The sequence below is a fragment of the Electrophorus electricus genome, chromosome 15, assembly GCF_013358815.1.
Source record: "Electrophorus electricus isolate fEleEle1 chromosome 15, fEleEle1.pri, whole genome shotgun sequence".
NCBI lineage: Eukaryota > Metazoa > Chordata > Actinopteri > Gymnotiformes > Gymnotidae > Electrophorus > Electrophorus electricus.
In genome coordinates, this window is record NC_049549.1 from 15783661 (window position 1) to 15810716 (window position 27056).

The 27056-nt window shown below is 45.9% G+C and overlaps 1 protein-coding gene across 1 annotated transcript in view; it reads left to right on the top strand.

Moving 5' to 3' along the window:
- The window catches only part of LOC113579463 (Down syndrome cell adhesion molecule-like protein 1 homolog), an 87384-nt gene that overhangs the window by 53067 nt on the left and 7261 nt on the right, over nt 1-27056 (top strand). Inside the window, 18 exon segments of the mRNA XM_027013413.2 lie at nt 3393-3539; nt 3952-4230; nt 6116-6391; nt 6654-6950; nt 10538-10810; nt 11831-12112; nt 13251-13370; nt 14378-14554; nt 16173-16378; nt 16774-16870; nt 17066-17194; nt 17493-17660; nt 17758-17828; nt 17982-18222; nt 20746-20892; nt 21224-21379; nt 23841-23980; nt 26368-26521. Of these exon segments, the coding sequence (XP_026869214.2) occupies nt 3393-3539; nt 3952-4230; nt 6116-6391; nt 6654-6950; nt 10538-10810; nt 11831-12112; nt 13251-13370; nt 14378-14554; nt 16173-16378; nt 16774-16870; nt 17066-17194; nt 17493-17660; nt 17758-17828; nt 17982-18222; nt 20746-20892; nt 21224-21379; nt 23841-23980; nt 26368-26521 (3360 nt within the window).

A 27056-nucleotide genomic window follows, 5' to 3' on the forward strand; every position in this document is an offset into this window, starting at 1 on the left:
GCCTCTCTCTCTCTCTCCCTCTCTCTCTCCCTGTCTCTCTCTCCCTGTCGCTCCTTCACTCTCGTTCCCTTTAGTCATCTTCCCCTCTCTTATTTCGTTTATCCCCCCTCTCTCCATCTCCACGCCTTTCTTCCTTCTGTCATGTTTGTCATTTTTGTGCTTCTCTCTCTGAAGAGTGCCCCCTACAGCATGCTAGCATCCTTGCGTTGACCCTCTTCAAATTCTGTTTTTTAACCTTTTTCATTCGCTCATTTACATTTTTTTCCTGACCTGAATGATATTAGTACAATGGCGGCATTCCTTCTGGTTGGGGGGAAGGGGGGTTTGGGCTTTGTGGGGTGGGAGGGCTCTTCACACTCAAACACAGAGATATACACAGAGATATAAACAGATAGACAAACATACAAACATGTCTTTTGTGTATTTGTATATGAGTGTAGGTCTTTCTGGATGGAACATGTATGTGTTCAGTGAAGGTGGTCGTGCTCAACACACAAACTTGATCACAGCATTGTCTCCTTCTGCCCATCTGACAAAGCCCGCTGGCAACCCAACCCGTGTGTGTGTGTGTGTGTGTGTGTGTAAGAAACAGACCTTACATGCCCCCCTCCTAATCCTTACTCACACAAACATACTCACACACAGACACACCTCGGGGCAAAGATAGACCAGACAGGAATTGATCTACAGTCCCAAATGCAGCTCATCACAGGGAGGTGAGGGAGGTGAGGGAGGTGAGGGAGGTGAGGAAGGTGAAGGAGGTGAGGGAGGTGAAGGAGGTGAAGGAGGTGAAGGAGGTGAGGGAGGTGAAGGAGGTGAGGGAGGTGAAGGAGGTGAAGGAGGTGAGGAAGGTGAAGGAGGTGAAGGAGGTGAGGGAGGTGAAGGAGGTGAGGGAGGTGAAGGAGGTGAAGGAGGTGGCTGATCATGGCCTCCCTTTTTTTGCTTTCTCTCTCCTACTTTTTCTCTTTCCACATGCACTGTCCTTCTCCCAAAATTCAGTAATGACATTACATTATTTCCTAGTTTAAAGCCAAGAACACACAATCAATAAAAACTGCAGTGTCACAAAGAACCCACTCCCCCTAACACACATCCAACAAAACACGCCTTTTTTCACTTTTCAACTAAGAGGAGATGGTAATCTTCTTAAAGATCAAATTTCTAATTATGTCACACTTAAGGTGCCTTGCTGGTATACTGCTATCTCTAGCAGCCCTATGTGCCTTACAGTAAAAAACCCACTTCACACTTCTCCCACACTCACACTTAAAGAGAACGATATCTACATCTGGTTACTTATACTGCTTACTAAATGAACGAGAGGGCAACAGTCTTTTATCCTGTGTTTGCATCATTATTCAAATTTAATTTTCTTTTCTTTCAAACTGGTGTCATTCTCAAAGAGCAGGTTGTTGCATTGTAGCCACTTCTCTACCTCTCTGTAGCTCAGTCAGTCTTTTCCCACTGCTCCTTCCTGTGATCCCCCAACCCCCAGTCCTCTATCCACACGCTCTCTCACTCTGGGTGAAGTGTTGTGACAGCGTTGTGCTGATGTTGTCGAGGGTTAACGGCGCCAAGTGCGCATTATCCTGTAACACTTAATGCGCAGGTTGGAGTGTGAGGGCCGACTCTCAAATTACAGTTTGCCAGGACTAGCACTCAACACGACAACAATACCCGTGCACGCACACACGCACGCACACACACACACACACACACACACACACACACACACACACACACACATCCAGACACACACACACACACACATATCCATCACACATTGTTATGCATACTCATTCTTGCATACACCCTCTAACTATACACACATTTAAATATGCAATAGTAAATACATGCGAATACGACATTTTCTTTTTGTGTTATGTCGAGGCATTGTGTGTATGTGGCTGCAACAACCATTGGTTGTGTGTGTAGGAGTGTGTGTGTGCCGCTTGTTAGAGTGATGAAGTGTTTGTGTGTGTCAGGGCAAAGCCTGTCCTTTCAGCTTTAATAAATCTGTTTTGGATGGAGCTGTAGAGCCATAAAGCGTATCGATTGCAATCCTTCACACGGAGGCATGGTGAGAACACACACACAGGCGCATACACATGCACACACGCACCCCCCCTAAACACACACACACATGCATGCACACACATACACACACATGCATGTACACACTCATACACACATACACACACACACACACACACACACACACAAATGTACACTTGATGTAGAACTATATTAACCACACACACACACACACACACACACACACACACACACTTATTCCCAGAGTTGTACATTCACAGAGTGCATCTGTGGGTGTGCATAATTTGTGTGAATGGGTTTCAGGACACAGGCCACATGTGGGCTGGGTGTTGGTGGTGGGCCACTCTTATCCCAGAAGTGACACTGGCATGTATAAAAACTCCAAATGATACCCAGTCTGCAATGGTGCTGTGCTATGTATGGGGATGTGTGCGCATGTGCGCTTGTATGAGTGTGTGTGAGTTTGAGATGTGTGTGTGCTTAGCAGCAGTGAGAGTACTTGTATACAGCACTATCTCAGCTGCCTGCGTTCAGTGTGTGTCCTGGTAACACACAGGTGAGACTAGCTCTCCTGTCCAGCTCCTGAATCTGGGACACGCTCTCACTCTCAATCTGGACTACTGCGCTCACACACTGACATACTTTGCTGTTATTATTATTGTCAGCGCGTGCACACGGACTGAAAACACAAAACGCACTCTCTCGTCTTTAGAACTACTCTATTGTGCTGTCATCTAAAGCCAACATACAGATGGATCCGTGTACATTCAGATGATAATTCTTTTCATTATGAAGCACCTTTTCATATTTTCTCTCTCCTGGTCTGCAGTGTTCTTCCCGGTGTTCCTCCCTCTATTACACAATCCATTCCATTCCTCTTCCAGACACTTGCTCTTTGACAAACGTTCTTATGACTAGAGACCTAGAGCTGAGACACACTCAAACACGCTGGTACTCACACACACACACACGTGGGTCTGTGTGTGTGTGTGTGTGTATGTGCGTGTGAAACTTAACCTTTATTGGCATATATATAAATCACGGTAGAGCTGGTACTCACTGATGTCAAATGAACATGGCAGCATATACCAGTACAATAGCATGCATCAAATATTAACACACATTCTCCATCTCTCTCTCTCTCTCTATCTCTCTCTCCCTCTCTGTCCCTGCTTTTCTGACACAAAGAGTTTGATAGGCAGCTAATTATAACTCTCAAGGACTCTAAAAGTTCCCCTCTCTGGATGTCCTGTGTGAGTATATGTGTGTGCAGGCTTTGTGTGTGAAAGCTTTCTTCCTCTCTAAGCCCTCCCCCTGTCTCTGTACGCTGTGCACAGGTAACAGGTGTTTCCTGACATCGTACGGGGCCCTCTACATATCAGATGTGCAGAAGGAGGATGCTCTCTCTACCTATCGCTGCATCACCAAGCACAAATACAGTGGCGAGACCAGGCAGAGTAACGGAGCTCGGCTCTCTGTGTTGGGTATGTGTGTCATAAAGAGTCCGCTGTACCAGCACCGGAGTGAATGGGGACATTACGACAGAGGAGAGGTTCTGCCTGAGGAACCTTCCACTTGAAATGCAGCACCATCATTTTTCAAGTGCTGCTTTCGCTGCCTCTAATGGTGGCACACGGTGTCGAGCGTCAAAGCCTTTTCATCCTTTTTAAATCTTTAACATCATACGGGACTTCCCTCTTGTTTCTCTTGGACTTTTTTGTGACCAAGTCTGTTAATTCCACCAGGTTTTCTGTTTATAAAAACCCCAAACGAAAGGTCGTAAAATGTCTTAAATCTGTGAGTCAAATCCAGCACATCTAGAACAAGGAGCAACCGCCTTAAAGCAGCCATCTGAATGTTGATGGCAAGGCTGTTGTCTTCCTGCTCTCTGCGCAGATCCCACGGAGTCCATGCCCTCTGTGATGGACAGCTTCCAGTCGGGCGAGGTGCAGGTGGGGCGCAGCGTGGAGCTCCCGTGCATCGCCTCCGGCTACCCCAACCCCACCATCCGCTGGCTGAAGGACGGCAGGCCGCTGCCGGCTGACTCCCGCTGGACGCGCCGACTCACGGGCCTCACCATCAGTGACCTGCGCCTGGAGGATTCGGGCAACTACATCTGTGAGCTCACCAACAGCTTCGGATCCAAAGAGGTCACAGGCCATCTCAACGTGATCGGTGAGGAGACAGGAGAAAGAGGCATGAAAAGGGAGAGATGCAAAGAATGATGGAGAGGGTGGGGTTTAGGAACAGGATCGTCATCATGGTCCCGAATGGTTCCTTTAGGTGGGAACACCGACTTTAATACAGGAGGTCATGAAGTTACTTTTGTGCTTTGAAATTTGTGCTTTGAACCTCTTGTGCTGTAGACCTGTAGAAGTGACAAAGTTGGGGAAATGGAGGTGAGCCCAAAACCCAGTCTGCACAAGGGGAAAAAGACTAAGGAGAAAGTCCCTGATCACAGTTGCTGCCCCTACTCACACCCAGAACTGAAGGCCTGACGTCATGCCTGGCATTTAGCAGTCGCCTGGCTTTGTGACGCTTGGCCTCGGACAGAGCTGGGCTCGGGGCTAGGCTGCAGCCGGTCGCCTCGTACGGTCATACCCTGCTCTCATCAGCATGAGGAGGGATCAATTTAGCTCTGTGCCCTCCTCCATCTCCCGTAGCAACCTGGAATATTTACACACCAGCTGTCACTCACAGTGGTGTCTGTCGAAGCCAGATCAGTGTCCCTGCAGTACATAGACGGAGAGAGAGAGAGTGAGTGAGAAGAGATGTAGTACAGTGTCTAAGTGGGTCTGGCAGACTGATGGCCTTTGCCTCCTCTCCTATGAAAAGAAGATATATGTAAGATATATGTAAGATATATGTAAGATATATGTAAGATATATGTAAGATATATGTAAGATATATGTAAGATATATGTAAGATATATGTAAGATATATGTAAGATATATGTAAGGACAGGAAGGCTGTGCTGGTCCGTCCCACTCCCCTGTATACTATACTAATACTACACAAATGTGAGGCAGTATGTGTGGGGGTATGTTTGTGCGTGTTTGGGTTGGTGGGATGTGTGTGTGTGTGTGTGTGTGTGTGCATGCGCGCGCGCGCGTGTGCGTGTGTGTGTGTGTGTGTGTGTGTGCATGCGCGCGCGCGTGTGTGTGTGTGTGCATGCACGCGCGTGTGTGTGTGTGTGTGTGTGTGTGTGCGCGCGCGTGTGTGTGTGTGTGTGTGTGTGTGTGTGTGTGTGTGTGTGTGTGTGTGTGTGTGTGTGTGAGAGAGTGTGTGTATGGAGATTGGGGATGTAGTCTGCTGTAGAACCAAGAGAGGCGGGTGGGTGGGGTGGACATTTGGACATTTAGCCAGTGGGCACATCACACCAGTGTGCTCACACACACTCTGACAGGGCAAGTGGGGAGGATGGCGTACACACATCACACACACACATGTGTATGTGCGCACACACACACACACAAAGCCCCCAGCACATAACACCAGCTGCCTTATTGCTCACTAACATTTTCCTTGTCTTTCTCTTCTCTCACTCAGGTCTCTCTCTCTCTCTCTCTCTCTCTCTCTCTCTCTCCCTCCCTCTCTTACTCTCTTTCTTTCTCTCTTTATCTCTGCCTCACTCTCTCTCTTTCCTCTCTCTCTCATATTCTCCCTCATTTTCTACTTTATATGTATGTTAATGGGTTTCCTATTCAGAAGTCAAGGTAGTTCTTGTCTTTAGTAGTTCTTTCTGCATCAAAATGTTCCTTCTGTTTTGTGGGTTTATGTGCAGAAATGAGAATCAATATTGTGATTCACAAACATTTTGGAGTCATAAGTCATGTTATTCTAGGGTGTGTGGGTGGCAAGTTCAGTTTGCCTGACAATACAACATATAATTCCCTGCATCTGAATACCTTTGGCATTATCTTTTATATCTGTCATCCTCCAAATCTCTACAGCACAGTCGCATACAAGGGTCTTAACCAAGCCACTTAAGACCATTGGCCTTGTAGCTCTAACTGTCTCTCTCTCTATCCCACACCTGTTTTTTCCTCACTCTCCCCAGAGCCTCTGAGGGTCACCCTATCACCTAAGAACCTGAAAACGGGTATCAGCAGCACAGTGATTCTGTCCTGTGCCGTCCAAGGCTCCCCTCACTTCACCGTGTCCTGGTTCCGGAACACCGAGCCTGTGCTTCCGGACCAGCACTTCTCCATCCAGGGGGCCCACAATGAGACGCTGTTCATCACCGCAGCCCAGAAGAGGCACTCGGGCGCCTACCAGTGCTTCGCCACCCGCAAGAGCCAGACCGCTCAGGACTTCTCCATCATCCTGCTGGAAGGTGAGTCTCCAGGCACCACCAACCCTTGAAATGGGGGAAATGGGTGATTTGTTAAGAATCACGAGGTCCAAATCCAAATATGGCTCAGATTAATTCTATTCTATAACTTGCCTAGGAAGAGTGTCATGTTTAGTATAATTTTTAGTGTCCCACGGACAATAATTTCTTGACATGCCTCTTGTTTGACTGACCTCTCTTCTTCTCTTGTCCTCTTTTCTCTCTCACTCTCTCTCTCGTTCTCTCCTTTTGCCTCTCTCTGCAGACGGCACGCCGCGGATTGTCTCCTCTTTCAGCGAGCGCGTGGTGGCCCCTGGCGAACCCTTCTCCCTGATGTGTGCAGCTAAAGGCGCCCCTCCCCCCACCATCGCCTGGACGCTGGACGACGAGCCTATCGCTCGGGACTCGGCGCACCGTGCCAGTCAGTACACGCTCTCGGACGGCTCCACTGTGTCGCACGTTAACGTCAGCAGCCCGCAGATCCGCGACGGGGGCGTGTACCGCTGCGCAGCACGCAACTCGGCCGGTAGCGCCGAGTACCAAGCGCGCATAAACGTAAGAGGTGCCTGTCTACTTTTCAATCTCAGCCATTTTAGTGGGGTTTAAAACCCACAACCTCCTACCCTCTCCACTACCCCTCCATCCACTCTGCATTTTTTCCAAACTTCTTCAGCCTAATCTAAGTATTCTCCACTACACATGTCCCTGGGTGTGTGAGGGTGTGTGAGGGTGTGGGGGTAGATGTGTGTAGGTGTGTTTGTGTGTATATGGGTTTTGTTTGTCCTTCCACTGTCACCGTCTTCTTCCTTTTAATGAGTTTGATCACTCGGCCACACTCTTATTTTTTGTCTGAAAGACTTTCATCGTTTCATCTCACTCATTCTGCCTCTCGCGCTCTCTTTAACGTTTTAAGGTGGTTTGTGTCTGTATTCGGACCAGTTGGCTTAGCCTTTCTTCTACAGAGATTGGGTCTTAGTCTCAGCCTAGCTGGAGCCTTCTAGCTGTTCTTTGGTAGTACAGAAGGAGAGCAGACGGAGAGGCCATCTCTTGAGCCAGACAGGCTGAGACAGGAGGGTGGACACGTCAGCCCGGAGAAGAGGGGAGGAGGGGGAGGAGGGAGGGGAGGAGAGGAGAGAGGAGGGGAGGAGAGGAAAGAAAAGGGGAGGAGAGAGAAAAGGAGGAGAGGAGAGGACAGGATGAGACAGGTCAGGGGCACAGGAGAGGAGTGGTCAGGAAAAAGAACTTCTGAGAGGGAGCAGTGATGGTGAGCTCTGACATGATTGGTGATATCAACTGCACTTCTCTCTCTCTCTATCTCTGTCTCTCTTTCTCTCTCTCTCTCTCTCTCTCTATCTCTGTCTCTCTTTCTCTCTCTCTCTCTCTCTCTCTATGTCTGTCTCTCTTTCTCTCTCTCTCTCTCTCTCTCTCTTTCTCTGTCTTTCTCTCTCTCTCTCTCTCTCTCTCTCTCTCTCTCTCTCTATCTCTGTCTCTCTCTCTCTCTCTCTCTCTCTCTCTATGTCTGTCTCTCTCTCTCTCTCTCTCTCTCTCTCATGCTCACTCTTACATATTCTCTTTCTTTCTCTTCAGTTATGACATATCTATCTGTATAGTAGACATGCCAGAACAATCACTGCAGAAAGAATGAGATCCCTGTACCGGAGTCATGGTCTCTCCCCCCCCCCCCCCCTCTCTCTCTCTCTCACACACACACGCACACTCACACACACACAGTCATGCACTCTGTGTCACCGATTCAACCACACCATAACATACCCACATCATGCAAACTGACAGATTTTACTCACACTGTCATGCGAACTACAGTAACATGGAATGGTGTGCACTTTAGGGGCAGTGATGTGTTCCTGTTATTTAAAACAGACACATAGGTATACACAGCGGCACCGACACACATGCAAACATGCAAACCTTCAAGACCACTTTTCTCAAAAGCCGCATGGTTTTACTGCATACACTGGATCTCTACGTGAGTTCATGCCTTCTTATTGTGTAAGAGAAACAAAGAGAGAAGGGAAGAGTAATACGAGAGAGAGAGAGAGAGAGAGAGAGAGAGAGAGAGAGAGAGAGCGGGAGAGAGAGAGAGAGAGAGAGAGGGAGATACTGTGCGACAGTCTTGTTGAATAATACATCAGGGGGTGACTTGTCAGAGCAGTGACTTCAAAGCTCAACACACCCTGAGCAGGGAGCAGGGGAAAGAGAGGAAGGCAGATGAGTAGAGAAGACAAGAATCTTTGTGTACACAAAATCTCCATATGCCTCTCCACCACCCTCACAATATACAGTCTTAACCAGTCTATCCTCCACTTTGAGACAGACTGTCCTATTCCTCGGTCCCTTCACGTGGGCCACTTTCAATGAGCGTCCTCTTTCTTTCAAAATGTGCTCACTGCTCTGTGTTGATCTTCATACGTGGAATGCCATGTCTCTCCTCTTCCACCATCTTCACGTGTTTTCTGAGAACAGAGTCCTTCAGAGGGTCAGCCTTTTCCTCGTGTGGCCCCACCCCTGAAAAGAAGGGACATTATTAACCTTTTTAACGTAACTCAGACACAATCGGTCTCTATACTGAGCTAATGAGACCTCCAGGCTACCTACTGTTAGCCAGAACTAATTTAGTTAGGCTAGTGACCTTTGGACGAAGAAAGACCTTCACAAATCTCATATTGACTCAATCTTAACAGAAAGCAAGGTTAAGCTATGGAAGAGTGGATACAGGTTAGCGGTTGCAAATATAATGCTATTATTAATATAATGCAATTTAGAATATAATACAGATACTAGCATAATGCAACTGCTAATATAATGTAGTTACTTATATAATAGAGTTGATAATATAATGTATTACTAATATAATGATGTTACTAATATAATTCAGGTGCTACTCTAATATAGGTACAGTTACTTGTATTATTCAGCCACTCGTTTATTACAGTTAATATGTGAAATAAAAAATAAAATGGATACTAACAAAATGTAGTTACTAGTATGAAGGAATTGCTAATATAATGTAAGTACTAGTGCAATGCAGTAACTAGCATCATGTTGCTGAATCCATCTCAGAGCCTCTGTTCTCAGCCAATCCTCAATCCTCTAAATGTGTCGTTGGGGTTGAAATGTGATATTTTTGCGTTGAATTTGTATTGTACATTTTATACATATAATGTTATAGAAAGGAATCTTTGACACTGTGTATTTGATGGTATTCATTTTACTTTGTACACCTATGGAAAACAACTTAGTGTCATATTACACAAGAATTAAAATGATCAACAGAAGGCATTGTATATAGTTATTCAATCATGATCCATTTTTAACAAGCTATAGCCTAATTAATAAATACATAACATAGTCCCTGACACACTTCTAAAGAGTCTGGTAGGTTTCAACACTCAAAATAACCGAGAACCTGCTTTGAAAGGTCAGGGTCTTTTGACTGACTTTTCTGCTTGATGTATAGGGGCAGTAGATTGTCAAAATGGTCTCAAAAACAGCCCACTGGCAGAACATAATGGAGTATATTGTTTAGCTCCGGTTAACTGCTTCCAACAAAGTTTTAAAAGTTGTCTTACCCCAGGATACTAGCTAGTTGACAAACAACACATTTTACTAGCTATCTGACAATAATCCACAGGTTAGCTGACTAAAACAGTGCATGGTACCGCATGCACATGGAAGCGTGGCTAGCCAGTGTGATTGTAAAATTCTGATGCTCATCTCCACTTGGACATACAGTCTGCATCAGCTGAGTTCAGAGGTTGAGCCAACACAGTTACAGACATCAACACTCCTGAACACACATGTGCACATGCACCTGAACATCTAAAAACCAAGAGCAATCTAACCCCTTCTTTCCTCCCGTCGCCCACTCATCCACCCTTCACCCTTTCTCTACTGTCCCTCTCTCCATCTAACAATCTTTCAATTTCCCCTTTTTTCTTCCTGTACCATCTCTCCTATCCAACTTTGTTTCCCTGCACGCTCTACTTCTGCCTTCCACCCTGCTCGCCTCCTTTCTCTTTTCTTTTTCTCTGCCTTTTTTTTTTAAACTTTCATCGCTTCCTTGCCACCGCAACTTCTCCCTCTTTCCTTCTCTCTATCTTTTTGCTTCTTCCCCTCTGTCCATGTCAGGCCCCCCAAGTATCCGGGCCATGCGCAACATCACGGCCGTGGCTGGCCGCAACACCTTCATCAACTGCCGCGTGATTGGCTACCCCTACTACTCCATCAAGTGGTACAAGGATGGCATGCTACTGCCGGATAACCACCGGCAGGTTGTGTACGAGAACGGCACGCTCAAGCTCAGTGACGTGCAGAAGGGCATGGATGAGGGGGCGTATCTGTGCAGTGTGCTCATCCAACCGCAGCTCTCCATCAGCCAGACCGTCTACGTCACTGTGAAAGGTTAGCACCGGCTCCAGGCTGCTTCCAGAACCCACGCTCAGGCACGTGGCCCTGAGCCACACGGTTCTTGAGGTGTGATGTCAGCTAGAATGGCTCCAGTCTCGAGGCTCCACTACAAGAATGCTTTGCCCTCCGTCGTGTTTTGTTGAATAAGCAATAATTAGATACTAAATGTTGTTTATTAGGGGATTAGTAACGGTAAAATGTATGTAGTTAGTTGGGTGTATGTAGTTAGTGGGGTGTTTGTAGTTAGCGGGGTGTTTGAGTTCAGAGGAGCTTTCTGAGGATGAGGATGGTCTTCCCATTACCACAGACACAGAGAGCCTTGCTAATAGCCACTGATTAACAGGATTAGTGGCCTGCTGCAGCTTTATAACCGTTCATCAGTAAGTGCCCCTGTGTGTGTGTGTGTGTGTGTGTGTGTGTGTGTGTGTGTGTGTGTGTGTGTGTGTGTGTGTAGGATTTTCAGTCATTTCAACTGAATGAGAGGATAATATAATGTATGATGGGCAAAGTCAAGATGTTGCTGTTTATACACAAAAGTATGCAGAGTATTCACAACAGAGCTTCCAGTCTGAGGGCAGTAAGGTCCACATTACATCTATGTTGGTGTGTGTGTGTGTGTGTCTCTGAGTGTTCATGTGTGCTGGTACAAGGGAACACTGACTCCAGTGTGAAGGCAGTATAGTGTGCTGCTTGTCTTGTCATGTCTCTGATTTAATTAGCTGAATTTTAACGAGCCCCAGATTAAATCCCCCAGATGTCTTCAATGTAGCCCCCCACCTCCGTTTCCATGGCAACACCATTATTCCCCATGCCAATTGGGCTCTAATTAGAGCAGCTATTATGGTCTGGAGGGAGAAAGAGGTGGTGCGTGTGTAGGGTGAGGGGGGAGAGATTACACTGCAGATCATAGAGAGGTATACATATCAACCTTCGCTACTGAACACCTAATATCTCTCTCTCCTTTCTGCCTCCCCTTTCTCCTTCTAACTGTATCTCCACTTCTATCTCTCTCAGTCCCTCCTCTCATTCAACCCTTTGACTTCCCCCCGACCTCCATTGGGAAGCTGATGTATATAGCATGTGTGGTGTCATCTGGAGACATGCCCATCCGGATTACCTGGCGCAAAGATGGCCAGGAGATCGTGTCGGGCACCTCTGGTGTCACCATCGAGACCAAGGAGTTTATGAGTTCACTGCAGATCTCCAAAGTGTCCCTCAAGCACAACGGCAACTATACTTGCATCGCCAGCAACGATGCGGCTACTGTAAGCTCTGAGAGGCAGCTTATAGTCACAGGTGTGTGTATAGTGGAATCCTGCAACCACCAATGCAATCTGCTGGTCTTCAGTCACTATAAGAGATGCATTAAAGATTTCTAGATTAGAGATGTCTTTAACAAAGGCAAAATGTTGTGTAAAGAGGAACTGAGGAAGTTAAAGCAAAGGGTGAGAGACAGGAAATGACGTGCACAGTGTCCTGTGTGGTAGGTAATGACACGCACAGTGTCCTGTGTGGTAGGTAATGTCTGTAAATGAAATGACATGCACAGTGTCCTGTGTGTTAGGTCATGACATGCACAGTGTCCCATGTGTTAGGTAATGACACGCACAGTGTCCTGTGTGGTAGGTATTGTCTGTAAATGAAATGACATGCACAGTGTCCTGTGTGTTAGGTAATGACACGCACAGTGTCCTGTGTGTTAGGTCATGACACGCACAGTGTCCTGTGTGTTAGGTAATGACACGCACAGTGTCCCGTGTGTTAGGTAATGACACACACAGTGTCCCATGTGTTAGGTAATAACACACACAGTGTCCAGTGTCTTAGGTAATGACATACACACAGTGTCCCGTGTGTTAGGTAATGACATACACACAGTGTCCCGTGTGTTAGGTAATGACATACACACAGTGTCCAGTGTGTTAGGTAATGACATACACACAATGTCCAGTGTGTTAGGTAATGACATACACACAGTGTCCCGTGTGTTAGGTAATGACACACACAGTGTCCATTGTGTTAGGTAATGACACACACAGTGTCCTGTGTGTTAGGTAATGACACACAGTGTCCCGTGTGTTAGGTAATGACATACACACAGTGTCCCGTGTGTTAGGTAATGACATACACACAGTGTCCAGTGTGTTAGGTAATGACATACACACAGTGTCCCGTGTGTTAGGTAATGACATACACACAATGTCCCGTGTGTTGGGTAATGACATACACACAGTGTCCCGTGTGTTAGGTAATGACATACACACAGTGTCCCGTGTGTTAGGTAATGTCTGTAAAGGAGATTATCATGATCAAAGTAAAAAATATCAAACTCTTGGAATGTGTCTATGTGTATAGGGAAAGTGCATTACCTTCTCAAACCCTCAGAATGAAGCGTCTTTTTCTTGCTGAACTTAGTCTGCCTGTGTTGTTGTAGTCCCCCCTTGCTTTCGGGTTCAGCCTAACAACCAGGACGGGATCTATGGCAAGTCTGGGGTTCTGAACTGCTCTGTGGACGGATACCCTCCACCCAAGGTCATGTGGAAGCATGCCAAAGGTATGCTGCTTTCATAGTGTCACCATGCACTAACATACTCACACTCACAGTGACCATGCACTAATCACACTCACAGTGACCATGCGTTAATGTACTCACAGTGACCATGCACTAATCACACTCACAGTGACCATGCACTAATCACACTCACAGTGGCCATGCACTAAACGTCTCACACTCACAGTGACCATGCACTAATGTTGTTCCACTGACAAAGTGACCATGCAGTGATGCTCAGTTGCAGCTACTGTTGATAGACACATATCCCTCACGATGTCACATGTAACAGTAGAACGATTTGTAACATTCAGTTTAGTGTTTTCATAAGTTCTTAACACCACATGGGCATATTTACGCCTTGCATTAATATACGTTTTTGGTGATGAGATCACACATGCGTTTCATTTGGCCAAGTGTAAACACCCCAGGATACAATGTGATCCAATTATAATCAGACTACTCAAAAGACATTCGGAGGACAAATCTTGACCTCATTTCAAAGTGTAAATGGAATGCATTTTCATTATCCGCCTACAATTACGTAAACAGAAAAACGTCTGCCAAGTGCAGACTTCCCTCTGACGTCCACAACATCCTCTGGACAGTAGTGGGGCAGACCACTGCAGAAATGATACTAGCTATAATACAAAGCCTTCAGCCTTCTCCTCTACCAATGCAGAGGAGTTGTGACTTTATATGGTTTCTTCTATTATTTGACAGCATATATAAAACCATGTGTTACAGCAGGCAGTAAAACGGAAATGATACGTTGGTGTGCTTTTTATGTGGGAAAGTAAAAGCAAAGCTCATCTGGCCAGGCTGGAGTTGCATTTTAGTGAGAAGTCTAAACAGAACCTGACTAAAGTATCTACAGATACGATCTAAACATGAAACACATATTAATGCAAAGTGTAAACAGGCCGCATGATTTAACACGATTTAACATTTTTCTGGTTGTAACCTTCTGCTTCACCCGTTGTAACACTCTGCTTGCGTTGGTCCTCCAGGTATTGGGAACCCACAGCAGTACCACCCGGTCCCACTGACAGGCCGCATCCAGATCATGCCCAATGGGTCGCTGCTGATTCGACACGTTCTGGAGGAGGACCGCGGGTACTATCTGTGCCAGGCGAGCAATGGAGTGGGCTCTGATATCAGCAAGAGCATGCTGCTCACAGTAAAGAGTGAGTCAGATTACACAACTACACAACTCGTGTTGTGTGTGCATAATGTCTCCCACCACTCACTGTACTTTGGAGGTTATATTATACTGGTCATATCTTCTCAGAATAAGATTGTATAATCTTTTTTTTTTCCTTTCATGAATTTCTGAGCAAGAAGGGATAAAACATCAGTAGTATGAATTAGTAGTTCTGTATTATGAATCAGTAGATCAGTAGTATGAATCAGTAGATAAGTAGCCTGTATCAGTCTGACATGCTTGGAGCATATGCATTCAACACTCTACAATACAGCTCTGAAGTTCATGAGCAACCCTTAAAAACATTTTAATCAGAATCCTAATATATAATACTTAAGTCATTTTTAAGTGTGGGAAATTTAAATACATTTGACATCCTTAAAGCATATTTTTTGTTAAATTAATTCAGTTTATTTTTGCACATATTGAATTGAATGGTTTGTATATGACCTGCTCTGGTGTAGCAAATGCAATGCTGTCAAAGGTTTTTGTTTAAGACAAGGCTCAGATGAGATGTTACCTCTATAACTGATGCCTGAGGGATATTTTAGGATGCTCTAGTGCTCACAAAGACAGACAGTGCATGAGTACACAGACACAAACACACACACACACATGCACGCACACACACACACACACACACACACACACACACACACACACACACACACACAGCCCCATGTCCACATCACTGCATGTCGCTGAAAGCAATGACCCTACTCATGACATGTGCAACAGTGGGACCAGTAGTAGAGACAGAAAGGAAATGATTTTATAACGCAGGATTTATAACAGGATGTGTAAGTCCACTTTGCAGAAACAGATGTTTAGAGCATTAGTATACATGATATTTGTTCACCTTATTTTTACCATGTAGAAAAAGGCTGGTCAACGATGCGGTGTCTAATAAGGAATGTAAAAAGGTGGGGTTCCTATTATTGCGTGAGTAAAGGCAAAGAGATGTCTTTTGTTCCATTAACACAGGCTCGAGCAGATGCTCTTTCCCAGTGAGGTCTGTGGTAAACATTGCTAACGTTGCTTGTGTTTTGGTGTGAGTAGTGTGAGCGTAACTTCAGCGATCAAAGCGGCCTTCAGATTTTTTTTGTTCTCCTCCATACATATATGTTAACATCCATATTTTGTTTCCTTATAACTGACTTTCTCTCTCCCCCCCTCCCCTCCCCTGAAGGAGTGTGGGTGTTATTGATTGAATCGTTCCTCTCCTCTGCCTCCCTCAATTCTGTTCTGTTTCGCTCAGTAGAGGGAGGGAAGAATGAATAAGTGATGAAAACAAAACAGCAGAACCCTCTTTAGATCGATAAAGTGTGTGTAACTGAGATTCAGGCAGGCGGGTTTTTGGGTAGGGGGGGGGGTGTTTTGGCTGAGCAAGTGAAAACAATTGAGGAGGAGAGGCTAAGGTGCTAATGTCTGTGGCCCTGTGGTGTTCAAGCTCTGGGAATTGGGCTTTTACATCACAGTGACTCTACTGGAACTGTAACACACACACTATTGTTCCATTCTACTTCCACTCCACTGTGTTCCACCCTCATCTGTGTTCTAGCTCTGCTTTCAACATTCTCTCTCTCTCTCTCGCTCTTCAGTTCCAGCTATGATAACTTCACATCCCAACACCACCATGGCTATAAAGGGTCAGAATAAGGAACTAAACTGCACGGCTCGTGGTGAGTACCCTATCATCATCCGCTGGGAAAGGGGCGACACCGTCATCGACCCTGACCGCAACCCACGCTACTCTATCACCACCAGCCCCAACGAGAAGAGCGACGAGGTCATCTCCACCCTCAAGGTGAGCCGCGCACATGCAGTTCACCTGGAAATCACTGAGTCTGAGTGAAGGTTAATCATGATTGATAAAGTCAGTAATCATAACTAAGTACTATTGTTAGATCATGGTTAGTCTGTGGAAACTTGGAGAAATGGGGCAGAATATAATAATATGCTATTTCCTAACATCGTAATGACTTACCAATTACAGTACAAAGGACAATGTAGATGATTGACAACAATGCACAGAGTGTGGATGTAGAGCTTGTAGACAATGTGAGATGGTTGCAGCCCCCCATACAAAACAACACATGGAACAAAATGATGAGCTACTGCTATTAACTGTGTTTATACTCTCTCTGTCTCTTTCTCTCTCCCTCCCTCCATCTCTCTCTCTCTCTCTCTTTCTCTCTGCAGCTGAAACCGGCTGAGCGTGGGGACTCTGTGTTCTTCTCCTGTCATGCCATCAACTCCTACGGAGAGGGCCGTGGTCTCATTCAGCTCACTGTGCAAGGCAAGACAATCACCCATGAACGCCGCTCTCATGTTTGACATGGCACACCTGAACCAGGCACAAAATCAATCATTATGCCCTTGCTCCAACTCAGTTCTGCCCCTCCGTTCTCTCATTATCCCCTGCGTGCCTCTCTCTCTTCTATGCTTTGTCCATTGGTCTTATGGGACTGCTTTTGTATGTACTCTGTTATAGAGCCTCCAGACCCTCCAGAGTTGGAGGTTCGTGAAGTTAAAGATCGCAGCATGAACTTACGATGGACCCAGAGGTTCGATGGCAACAGTATCATCACCAGTTATGACATTGAATACAAAAACAAATCTGGTATGTAGTTTGCTGCCTGGGCACTTTTTTATTCTAGCCTTCAATGCCAGTGTAAAGAATGTGAGTGTCATGGAGAAGGTTTGGAGCCAGGTGGATGTTTTGGTATAGCTGATATAGATATCCTGGTGCATTTGTGAATTTACCAGTTAATTTTGATGTAACTGTCATAGTTTAGCCAATTTACAATTTACCAAGCATATCAGTGAATATAACGTACAGTGGTATAACAGAGCGGTATAACTGAGGTCCAGTGTGATCATAGGAGTAGCGTCTGTCATTTCTTTTCTCCTGTTTGTAGATCCATGGGAACTGAAGCATGCCACTCGTAAAATCTCCCCCACCAATAACCAAGCCAACATCGTGGAGTTGCATCCTGCATCTGTCTACAGCATCCGTATGTACTCTTACAACAAGATCGGCCGCAGCCAGGCCAGTAAGGAGCTGACCATCAGCACGGAGGAAGCGCGTAGGTCCTCACATGCACACCTAGAGAACGGCTTTGCACAGACGTTCATCACAGCTTCTTTGAACCCGATCTGACCTGCACTTTCTGCCTGCCACAGCCCCCGACGGACCGCCTATGGAGGTTATCCTGCAGCCTATGACATCACAGAGCATCCGCGTCACCTGGAAGGTGCCCAATCCAGACTCTCAGTTTGGCTTTATGCATTATGACCCCAGTAACAGCAGAAAGAAAGAATCATAAGGACTCTTATGATCATTTTCCTAATACAGTGTCGCCTTCTCTCTCGCTCTCGCGCTCTCTCTCTCTCTCTCTCCTCACCAGGCCCCTAAGAAGGAGCTCCAGAACGGAGTGATCCGTGGCTATCAGATTGGCTACAGGGAGAACGGGCCAGGCAGTAATGGCCAGTATAGCATAGTTGAAATGAAGGCGACAGGGGACAGTGAGGTGTACACGTTGGATAACCTCAAGAAGTTTGCTCAATATGGAGTAGTGGTTCAAGCCTTCAACCGAGCTGGCACAGGGCCCTCCAGCTCAGAAATCAACGCTACCACACTAGAAGATGGTAAATCCACACATTGTCCAGAACACATACAAAACATTCATTTGACTTCTATAAATATTGTTTGCACTTTGTAATTCAATCCATATTTTTTTGTACTGTTGTAATTATATTATCTTTTTATTTACAGTGAGTCACTACACACCTTTATAAATCTTTATACAATTCAATTTTTTTTATTCCTAAAACACACACACACACACACAAACACAGACACACACACACACACACACACACACACAAACACACACACATACATGCACGCGCACACACACACACACACACACACACACACACACACGTGCATGCACACACTATTGCTCTATGTGTGCGTGGGTGTATGTGTGTTTATATTTGTGATTATATTTGGTTCACAGGCCTGAAACACTAGCGTGTCACTGTCAGCCGAGCACCAGTGATATTGATGGCTTTAATGATAATAGTAATAACACAGATAGTAAAATAATTATAATTAGCTTGTCTGCGGATGCCCCTCTCCCCAGTCCCCTGCTTTCTCTCCCAGTGTAATTATGTGCAGCTGAGAATATTGTCTCCCTTTTCCTCCTTCATCCTTCATTCCAGCTTTTAAATCCCTCACTCTCTTCTCACTCACACGCTCCTCCCTGAAAAACAACCTTCATTTGTTTTCTTGAACTTCTCTCCTGGTCTATAAACTCTCTTGTTCACTTTATTCCTTCTCCGTTGCTCCTTTTCCGATGGTTGCTTTGCATTATCTCACTTCACTGACACTTTGTCCTAAAAGACATTCTGAAAGACTTGCCCGATTGCGTCGGCCCGCCACGCGAGAGAAGGAGAGACCGAGAGGGACACCCGGTGCGAGAGCAGGCTAGACTCTGTAAATGAAGTGAGCCCCAGTCCTCTAAAAAGGCAGTTAGAGTGCGGTTGGCCCACAGAGCCCATTTAGACCTCAAGGCCACTTCAGATAGGCGCTGCGTCCCGCCCTTAGCCCCGCCTCCCTGTCGCCTTTTCTTTCTCTTCTCCTGCTCACTCTCTTCCTGCAGCAGCTGCAGCTGCTTGTGTATTGAGGCGAGCCGGAGCCTTTCCTCCACCGCAACCCCCCTTTCATCCTGTCCTTCACGCACATGCCTCCTCTCTCAGCGAAGGGCACACAGCCGCGCTCTGTCTTGCCTCAATAGTGGCCTTCTCTATTCAGGAGCACCGTTTGGCCTCTCGCCACAGCTACGGTCGCCTCGTATCCGGCCAGAAGAGACAGCGTTGCTGAACGCTGCAACAAAAGGAGGAATTCAGATGGGTGTTTTATCGCTCATGTATTTTGATGGGATCAGTGATAAGTTAGCCACCTATAACATCCATTCTGAGTACAATGTGTTATACCAAGAATAGGCAGGTTTTATGTAAATCCCCCAGCTTCTCACAACTTTAGTGTTCATCAATCCCTACATGACTGGCGTGACTTAATGTTCAATGGACTGTTGATATAGGCAGCGTGAATGATAGTCAGGTGTGCTGGCACCTATAAGAGTTTACCACTGAGAAAAACCAAGGTGATCAGTACTGCATGGTCCACTTATTGGCCTTTGAATCACATGTGCTATAAGAACCAAAGACCATATCGATTGCCATTATTATCAGCCCATTTTCACTGGTCACAGAACCATCTAACCTGGACCACTGAAGGGAAAGTGGCTGGTGGGCTGAATCCAGGTTCCTGTTGCATCACGCTAGTGAGAAGATCAGAACGTCCACGGAGCCGTCCTGTGGGGTGTCAAGCACCAGGGCTCCTGATACCCACGGAAGAACTTTCCTGATCAGCACAGTGGAATGTACTCCATTCCTGCTCAGCACCTCTGTGCAGCACCTCTGTGGAGCATCTATGCGCAGCACCTCTGTGAAGCATCTATGTGGAGCACCTCTGTGGAGCATCTCTGTGCAGCACCTCTGTGGAGCGTCTATGTGCAGCACCTCTGTGGAGCACCTCTGTGCAGCACCTCTGTGGAGCATCTCTGTGGAGCATCTCTGTGGAATTCAAGTCAAGGCTGTTGTCAAGGCCAATGGAAACCCATTGCACTACTAGATCATAATAAATCAGCACCTCGGTGTATTTTGGAGAGAGCAATGCAAAATGCATAAATCATTATAGTGCTACCTGAATGGTAATAGACTTTTTTAAAAATACATTTGTCTCTTCTATAATAAATGAGAAATTATATGTTTTCTTTACATTATTAACAGGTTTTATTATTATTAAGAGCTAATGGTTTATGTGCATTGCTGCAAGGTTTCAGGATTGTTCTTTCTCTCTTCCTTTCTCCTGTACACTCACACATACTTTCTGTCTGTCTGTTTCTCTCTTCGTCCTTCTCACACACACACACACACACACACACACACACACACACACACACACACACACACACACTCACCCACACACACACACACACACACGTGCACATACACATACACACCCACTCACATACTCACACTCTCTTTCTCTCTCTCTCTCTCTCTCTCTCTCTCTCTCACTGTCTGTCTACCTCTTCTCAGTGCCTAGCCAGCCTCCACAAAATGTGCGAGCTATTTCAGTGACTTCAGATGAGGCAGTGATCACATGGTCTGAGCCCCCTCGAATGACACTGAATGGAGTCCTGAAGGGTTATCGTGTGGTCTTCTGGTCCCTCTTCCCTGATGGAGGTGGGTACAGTGGGCTCCAGGTACCAGAGCTCAGCCAGAGGAATGAAATACAGCTACACCTGCTATGTCCCCTCTCTTTCCACACCCACACTCTCTTAGCACATCTTGAACATACAGTGTTACTGGTGTTTCATGTGATTTGGGCTACTTACTGTACGACTAGAGAATTGTACTGTTATTTCCTGTTAATACTGTGTAAATCATTTCCTGGTTCTTATTCCTCTGTCAGTCAGCAGAAACACCCCTGCGATTGCATCATCTGAAAAATAAAAAAATCTAGAGGTGAAAGGTCCATGCATGCAGTTGCTAAGTTCCTGCCTCTGTGTCTCAGAATGGGGTGAGATGCAGAACATTACCACCATAAGAGAGCAGGTGGAGCTTAAGGGCTTGGAGAAGTTCACAAACTACAGTGTCCAGGTCCTGGCCTATACACAGGCCGGAGATGGTGTACGCAGTAACGTCCTCTACATACAGACCCGAGAGGACCGTGAGTAAACACACACACACACACAAATCTTCTTAACTTGCACAAATAAATACATATACATATGCAAAACTAAATGTGCAGCAAACAAAAGGATGTAGCTTATTTGCATACTAGAGGACTCATCTAAGCATTTCTGCACATTTCTGCTTTTGGAAATACTGTGGCAGATTTATGTCCACCAGGGACTCAAAAATAATTCATTACATATTTTTGTGAAATCTAATATTTCTTTTTAATAAAGTAATGTAGCTTTTCTGCTAGTTATAAATGGCATACATACATATGCATAATCATGGCTTTGCAGAGAGTCCTCTGCCAACCCAAACAGCATGTGTGAGTATACACATATATACGTGTATGTGTGTACAGTTGAATTCTTTCCTGCATGTGCAGTTGTATACTTGAATGCTTCTATGTCATGTGTGGGGGGAGAGAGTCCTTTTAAACTCACAAATGTATTACCTACAAGCCACTTCCCCATTACCCCTATATCTTTTCAAGCTTAAGGGTGTGTGTGTGTGTGTGTGTGTGTGTGTGTGTGTGTGTGTGTGTGTGTGTGTGTGTGTGTTTGTGCTAGGGCAAGAAATATGGGGAGGGGGTTGATAGTCTGGTTACAATAGGCATGTTAGCTGAAGGAGAGAGTGGAGTGGTCCAGGTCTAGAGGATGCTGGCTACCGGATGCTGTCACTATGGCAATTACAGTGCATTTAAGCTCTGATGTTCCATTACTGCTACTAATGAGAATTTAAACGTAAAAGGGTGGGGGCTTGAAGTGTGTGAATGTAAGTGAGTGTGCCATAGCCCAACCCAGCTTACCACCCAGCAAAAGAAGGATTACTTCTTTGTGGATTATCAGGTATTAACTTTGTGCTTACACTGCTGGGCACCGGATTAGAGGCGTATCTGTCTCTCTGGTCTTCCCCGGGGAGGGGCTGTTTGTGGCAGGGGGCTGGGGGTGTTCCAGGGTAAGGGGCTGAAGGAAGACTTTAAGGGGCCTTTGGAATGAGGGTGAGACACAGAATAAGTGCCTTTCCAGCCAAAGTGTTTATGTGCAAAAAAAAAAAAGAAAAAAAAAAGGCATTTTTACTGCTTACAACTGATTTATCAACAAATTCCAATAAATGTAATTTACAAATAAATGTGATTGTAGCCCAACATCTTTTCCCACATGCAATGTGCTGATTCTTATCTAAAAACATATTAGAAATATAAAAGACCATTAGGAACCTGAGTGAACTACAAGCTGATTTTTTGTAGCATTTTTGTTTTTATTTCTAGAAATGCCTGCAATTTATGTGCCCTTTAAAAAAATAACTGGCCTTTAGTGATTGAATGAACAAGTTTTACACCCAAAGCTGAAGATGAAAGAAATATGTTGGCGGAGGATGATGTGGAGTGCCGTTGGACGTTGTGCGGAGGCTCACAGCTGTATTGCAGACCTCAGATATTTCTTTAACTGATGGCTGGAAAGGCTCACTCATTCTGTTGGCTTCAGTGTCAGTGTCTGATTTGCAGAATGGCTCTGAGCCTTTTCCCAGCCAGGCCAGAACCCTTCAGGGATTTACCTCTAGCTGACTAAACCTTGAAATGATGGGGCATTTCTCCTTAAAACTCCCCCAAAACATGCATGCAGAAACACACGCATTCAGACCAACACACATACTCCTGGACACGCTCTTTTCAAGGATTCTTGAGTTACTATGTGTGTGCTAAAACCCATACAACCTACCTAAACCCTCCTACAATGCACATCTAGTCAAGAAACCTACCCAACACGCACCTGTCACACACCTACAGCATGCATCTGACTTACACAGCCACTCCCCTAAACATGCACATACAACAAACACCTATCCAGTGCACGCACCTATTTAGAACACACACCCAACAGATCTATTCACCTACCTACAACACACATCTGTGACACACACCTACACCACACATCTACCCAAAACATATCCCCATCTACATACACAGCATACCTTCCTAACACCTACTCAATCACCTACAACACACAGAACCAGAACACCTGCTCAACACAGCTATACAACACACACCTACCCATCCACTTACAACACACACCTACCTAGCATACACAGGTGAGACAGACAGTCGGGGATGGTTTACACTCTCAGAAAGAAGTACATGTTGAAGTATAATGTTTACCAACATTTTTCACTTTCTCTCTCTCTCTCTCTCTCTCTCTCTCTCTCACTCTCTCTGTCCTTCCTCTTACTCTGTATTGCTTTTTCATGAGCACTTTCATGGCTCTTATAGGCTAAGTTAAGCAGCAGAAGTACAAACAGTCCTGCTTACGATACCACCAGTTAGAATGTTTGAACAGCACGCGAGCACCTTCAAAGGAACCTCTGAAACGTTTCCTCGGTGATGAGACGTGGGCGCTCACCTCTGTGCTGTCTCTTCTCTCTCCCACCTCTTTCCCTTCTGCTGTCCCCCATAGACCCGGGCCCTCCAGCAGGCATCAAGGCTGTGCCCTCCTCTGCCAGCAGCGTGGTGGTGTCCTGGCTCCCACCGCACAAACCCAACGGCATTATTCGCAAATACACCATTTACTGCTACAGCCCTGGGTCAGGCCAGCCGGTGAGACACCAAACATCGCCATGATCATGAGACGAGGGTGGATAGTGTGTTTTAATTTGCCAGTTTCATATGTTATAAATATGTTCTATAAATTTGGTACATGTGAGAGAGCATGCACACATGTGTGCTTGTTGTAGTGTCTTAAGGTTGTTTTTTAAAGCCCATTGCTTTCTGTCAGTATAATCTGTATCTATCTGCATTTTAATGTGCCTGTGTTGATGAGGGTGTGCGTGCGTGCATATGCGTGTGTGTGTGTGTCTATGTGTGGGTGGGTGTGTGGGTGTGTGTGTGTGTGTGTGTGTGTGTGTGTGTGTGTGTCTATGTGTGGGTGGGTGTGTGTGTGTGTGTGTGTGTGTGTGCTGCAGTGCTGCAGTATCAGCAGGACATGTGTATGAGAGAGAGTGAAAATGAGAGCCTCATACTGCAGTGAGCTCTCTCCCCCCTCATTTGCATATCTGTGTCTCATCACGTTGCCTAGACAACCTCATCTGTTCATCAGTGAGGGCAGTAAACAAGCTGACAACACACACACATACACACACACACACACACACAGACACACACACACACACACACACACACACACACACACACACACACACACCATGCATATCACATTTATAACCTCTTCAACAAACACACTCAAACCCACAGACACATATACAGAAACACACACACACACACAGGCTGTACAATTTGTGTACTCTCACACTGAATTCATGTACCTGTCCAGACAAACACATGCTCACTCTTCTACCCTTTTTTTTCCTCATTCACAAATCCGTCTCTCTCTCCCTCTTTCCCTCTCTCAGCCTGGCCTCTTGCAGTGCACAGGGTGATTACTATGTAAATGAGTGTGAGAGGAGAAAGGGAGTGAGTGAGGGAGGGAGGGAGGGAGGGAGAGACAGAGAGGGAGGTAGAGAGGAAAAGAGAGGAAGTGAGGGAGGGAGAGAGGAAGAAGAGCGGGAGGGGGGGTCAAACACACCGTGCAGGGAGTACTTTTGTTCCTCTTTTCATTAACTCGCTCTATCGCTCCCTGGATCACTGCTACCTCCACACCAGAGGAATATTTCAATATCCGTTACACCTCTGCTCCTCCTGCACTTCATACTGCCTTGTATGCATTCATACGGAGGGAGGGTGAAAGAACGAGAGAAGGGGGGGGTGAAAGGAGAAAGCAAGGAACAGGTTAAGGTTAGCACTTAATGCTGAATGGCTTGGTCAGGAGCTAGTTTAGGGTTCGGGTTAATGTTAGAGTTAGGGTTATGCGTAGACAAAGCTACTATGTATTAAACATGTTAGAAATGCATTTCCCCCCAAAATAGATTTGCCCACACAAGAGTCAAACATATTAAGAAAACATTGGAATACATCATAGTAGGAAGAGGCAGCTGTGATGTGTGTGGTAGCAGTGCCATGCCTTGAGGTTATACGAGGGATAGTGGGAGGGCAAGCTTAGCGTTAGTTAGCAGGGCAAAGACTGCAATGTGTGTGTGTGTGTGTGTGTGTGTGTGTGTGTGTGTGTGTGCACATTATAGACAATCCCAGTGATGAGTGTGAATCTGGACAGCAGACACACGGCTCTTTTAAACATGCTGGAGGAGCAAAGTCTCACATCCTTTTGTGTTGTAAGCATGTTGTGTATGTGTGTCTCATTCTGCCTATGGTAATTATGTGCTTGTGTAAATGCATATGTGCATGGTCACCTGACTGAGGGCACACGTGTGCGTGTGTGTGGGGGGGCATGTCTGGGAGCATTATTTTTTCCCCTCTCATCAGAGAATGAGAGCATCCCCAGGGTCCTCTCTGCTGTTCTTCTGGGGTACACCACAGACACACACACACACACACACACACACACACACACACACTCTCATGTGTACACACACACACACATGTGCACGTACAAACAATCACAAACACACAGAAAAGGAGGAGAGACAGAAAGAAAGGTGAGGAAAAGAGGGATAGAGGAAGGGAAGAAGGAGGAAGACACACGCACACAAACATGCAATAAACCTACAGCTTTCTTCTCAGAAATGAAAGAAACAAAACACGTTGCTCAGTATGTTCATAGAATTGATTCTGCAAAGGTGAAGGAGCTGTCGTTTTCAAGTGTAAATAACATACAATCGTCAAAACTCTGAACTGGTCCAGAACCTATACAAAGTAGATTCTCCTCTTAAGTACACTTTACTATCACATTTATCAGCTGATTTTTTTTTTAACGCTCTGGAACAGGAAGCATCCTCCCTCTCAAAGGACGTTCCGTCTGCTCAGAATTGTTGCTCGCAGAGATGGACTGGTGTTGGCGTCTGTGCGCTGCTTGGCCTGGTCAGTGTGCACAGTGAAGTGTGTTGGTGATGCTTTGTTCATCTCCATCTCAGGCTCCCAGCGAGTATGAGGCCAACCCAGAGGTCCTGATCTACCGCATCAGCCACCTGAGCCGCGGCCAGCAGTACCTCATCTGGGCAGCAGCTGTCACCACAGCCGGCCGCGGAAACATCAGCGAGAAGGTGACTGTGGAGCCTGCTGGCAAAGGTGAGACTTCCACACTTCCCTCCACACGCCAAGAATCTGAGGAATTTAAGCAACATTTTGATCGGATTCCCCATCACATGAGGATGCTCAGCCTCCGAAACGGTCCCATGCATTCTCATTCACTTTGAATCTTTAGTATACATTACATTCAGGAAAGTGTGTAATGAAGGAGAGAGGATGAGGAGAAGCACCCTAGAAATGCTCCATGGCTTTTGGCCATGCATCCTCTCTTCTCTCTCTTCTGCCACTGCCCCCACCCCCGGTTATCGGTTGCCCCTACCCATCTGTGTTGCCCCTCCCCTATGTGTGTCACTCCTCCCCTTTCCAGGGTGCCCCTCCCCTCTCTTCTGATTCTGGGTTGTTAATGATGTGATGAGGAGCAAAGGGCATTAAGTGAAGGAGGATGAGATGGATGTCGAAATGACAGCTCACGGCCAAGCCAATGTAGTGCACAATGGGGAGAAAATGAACAGGGCAGTTTAATCAATACTTCCTGGATTAGTGTGTGTGTGCATGTGTTCATGTACTGGGCGTT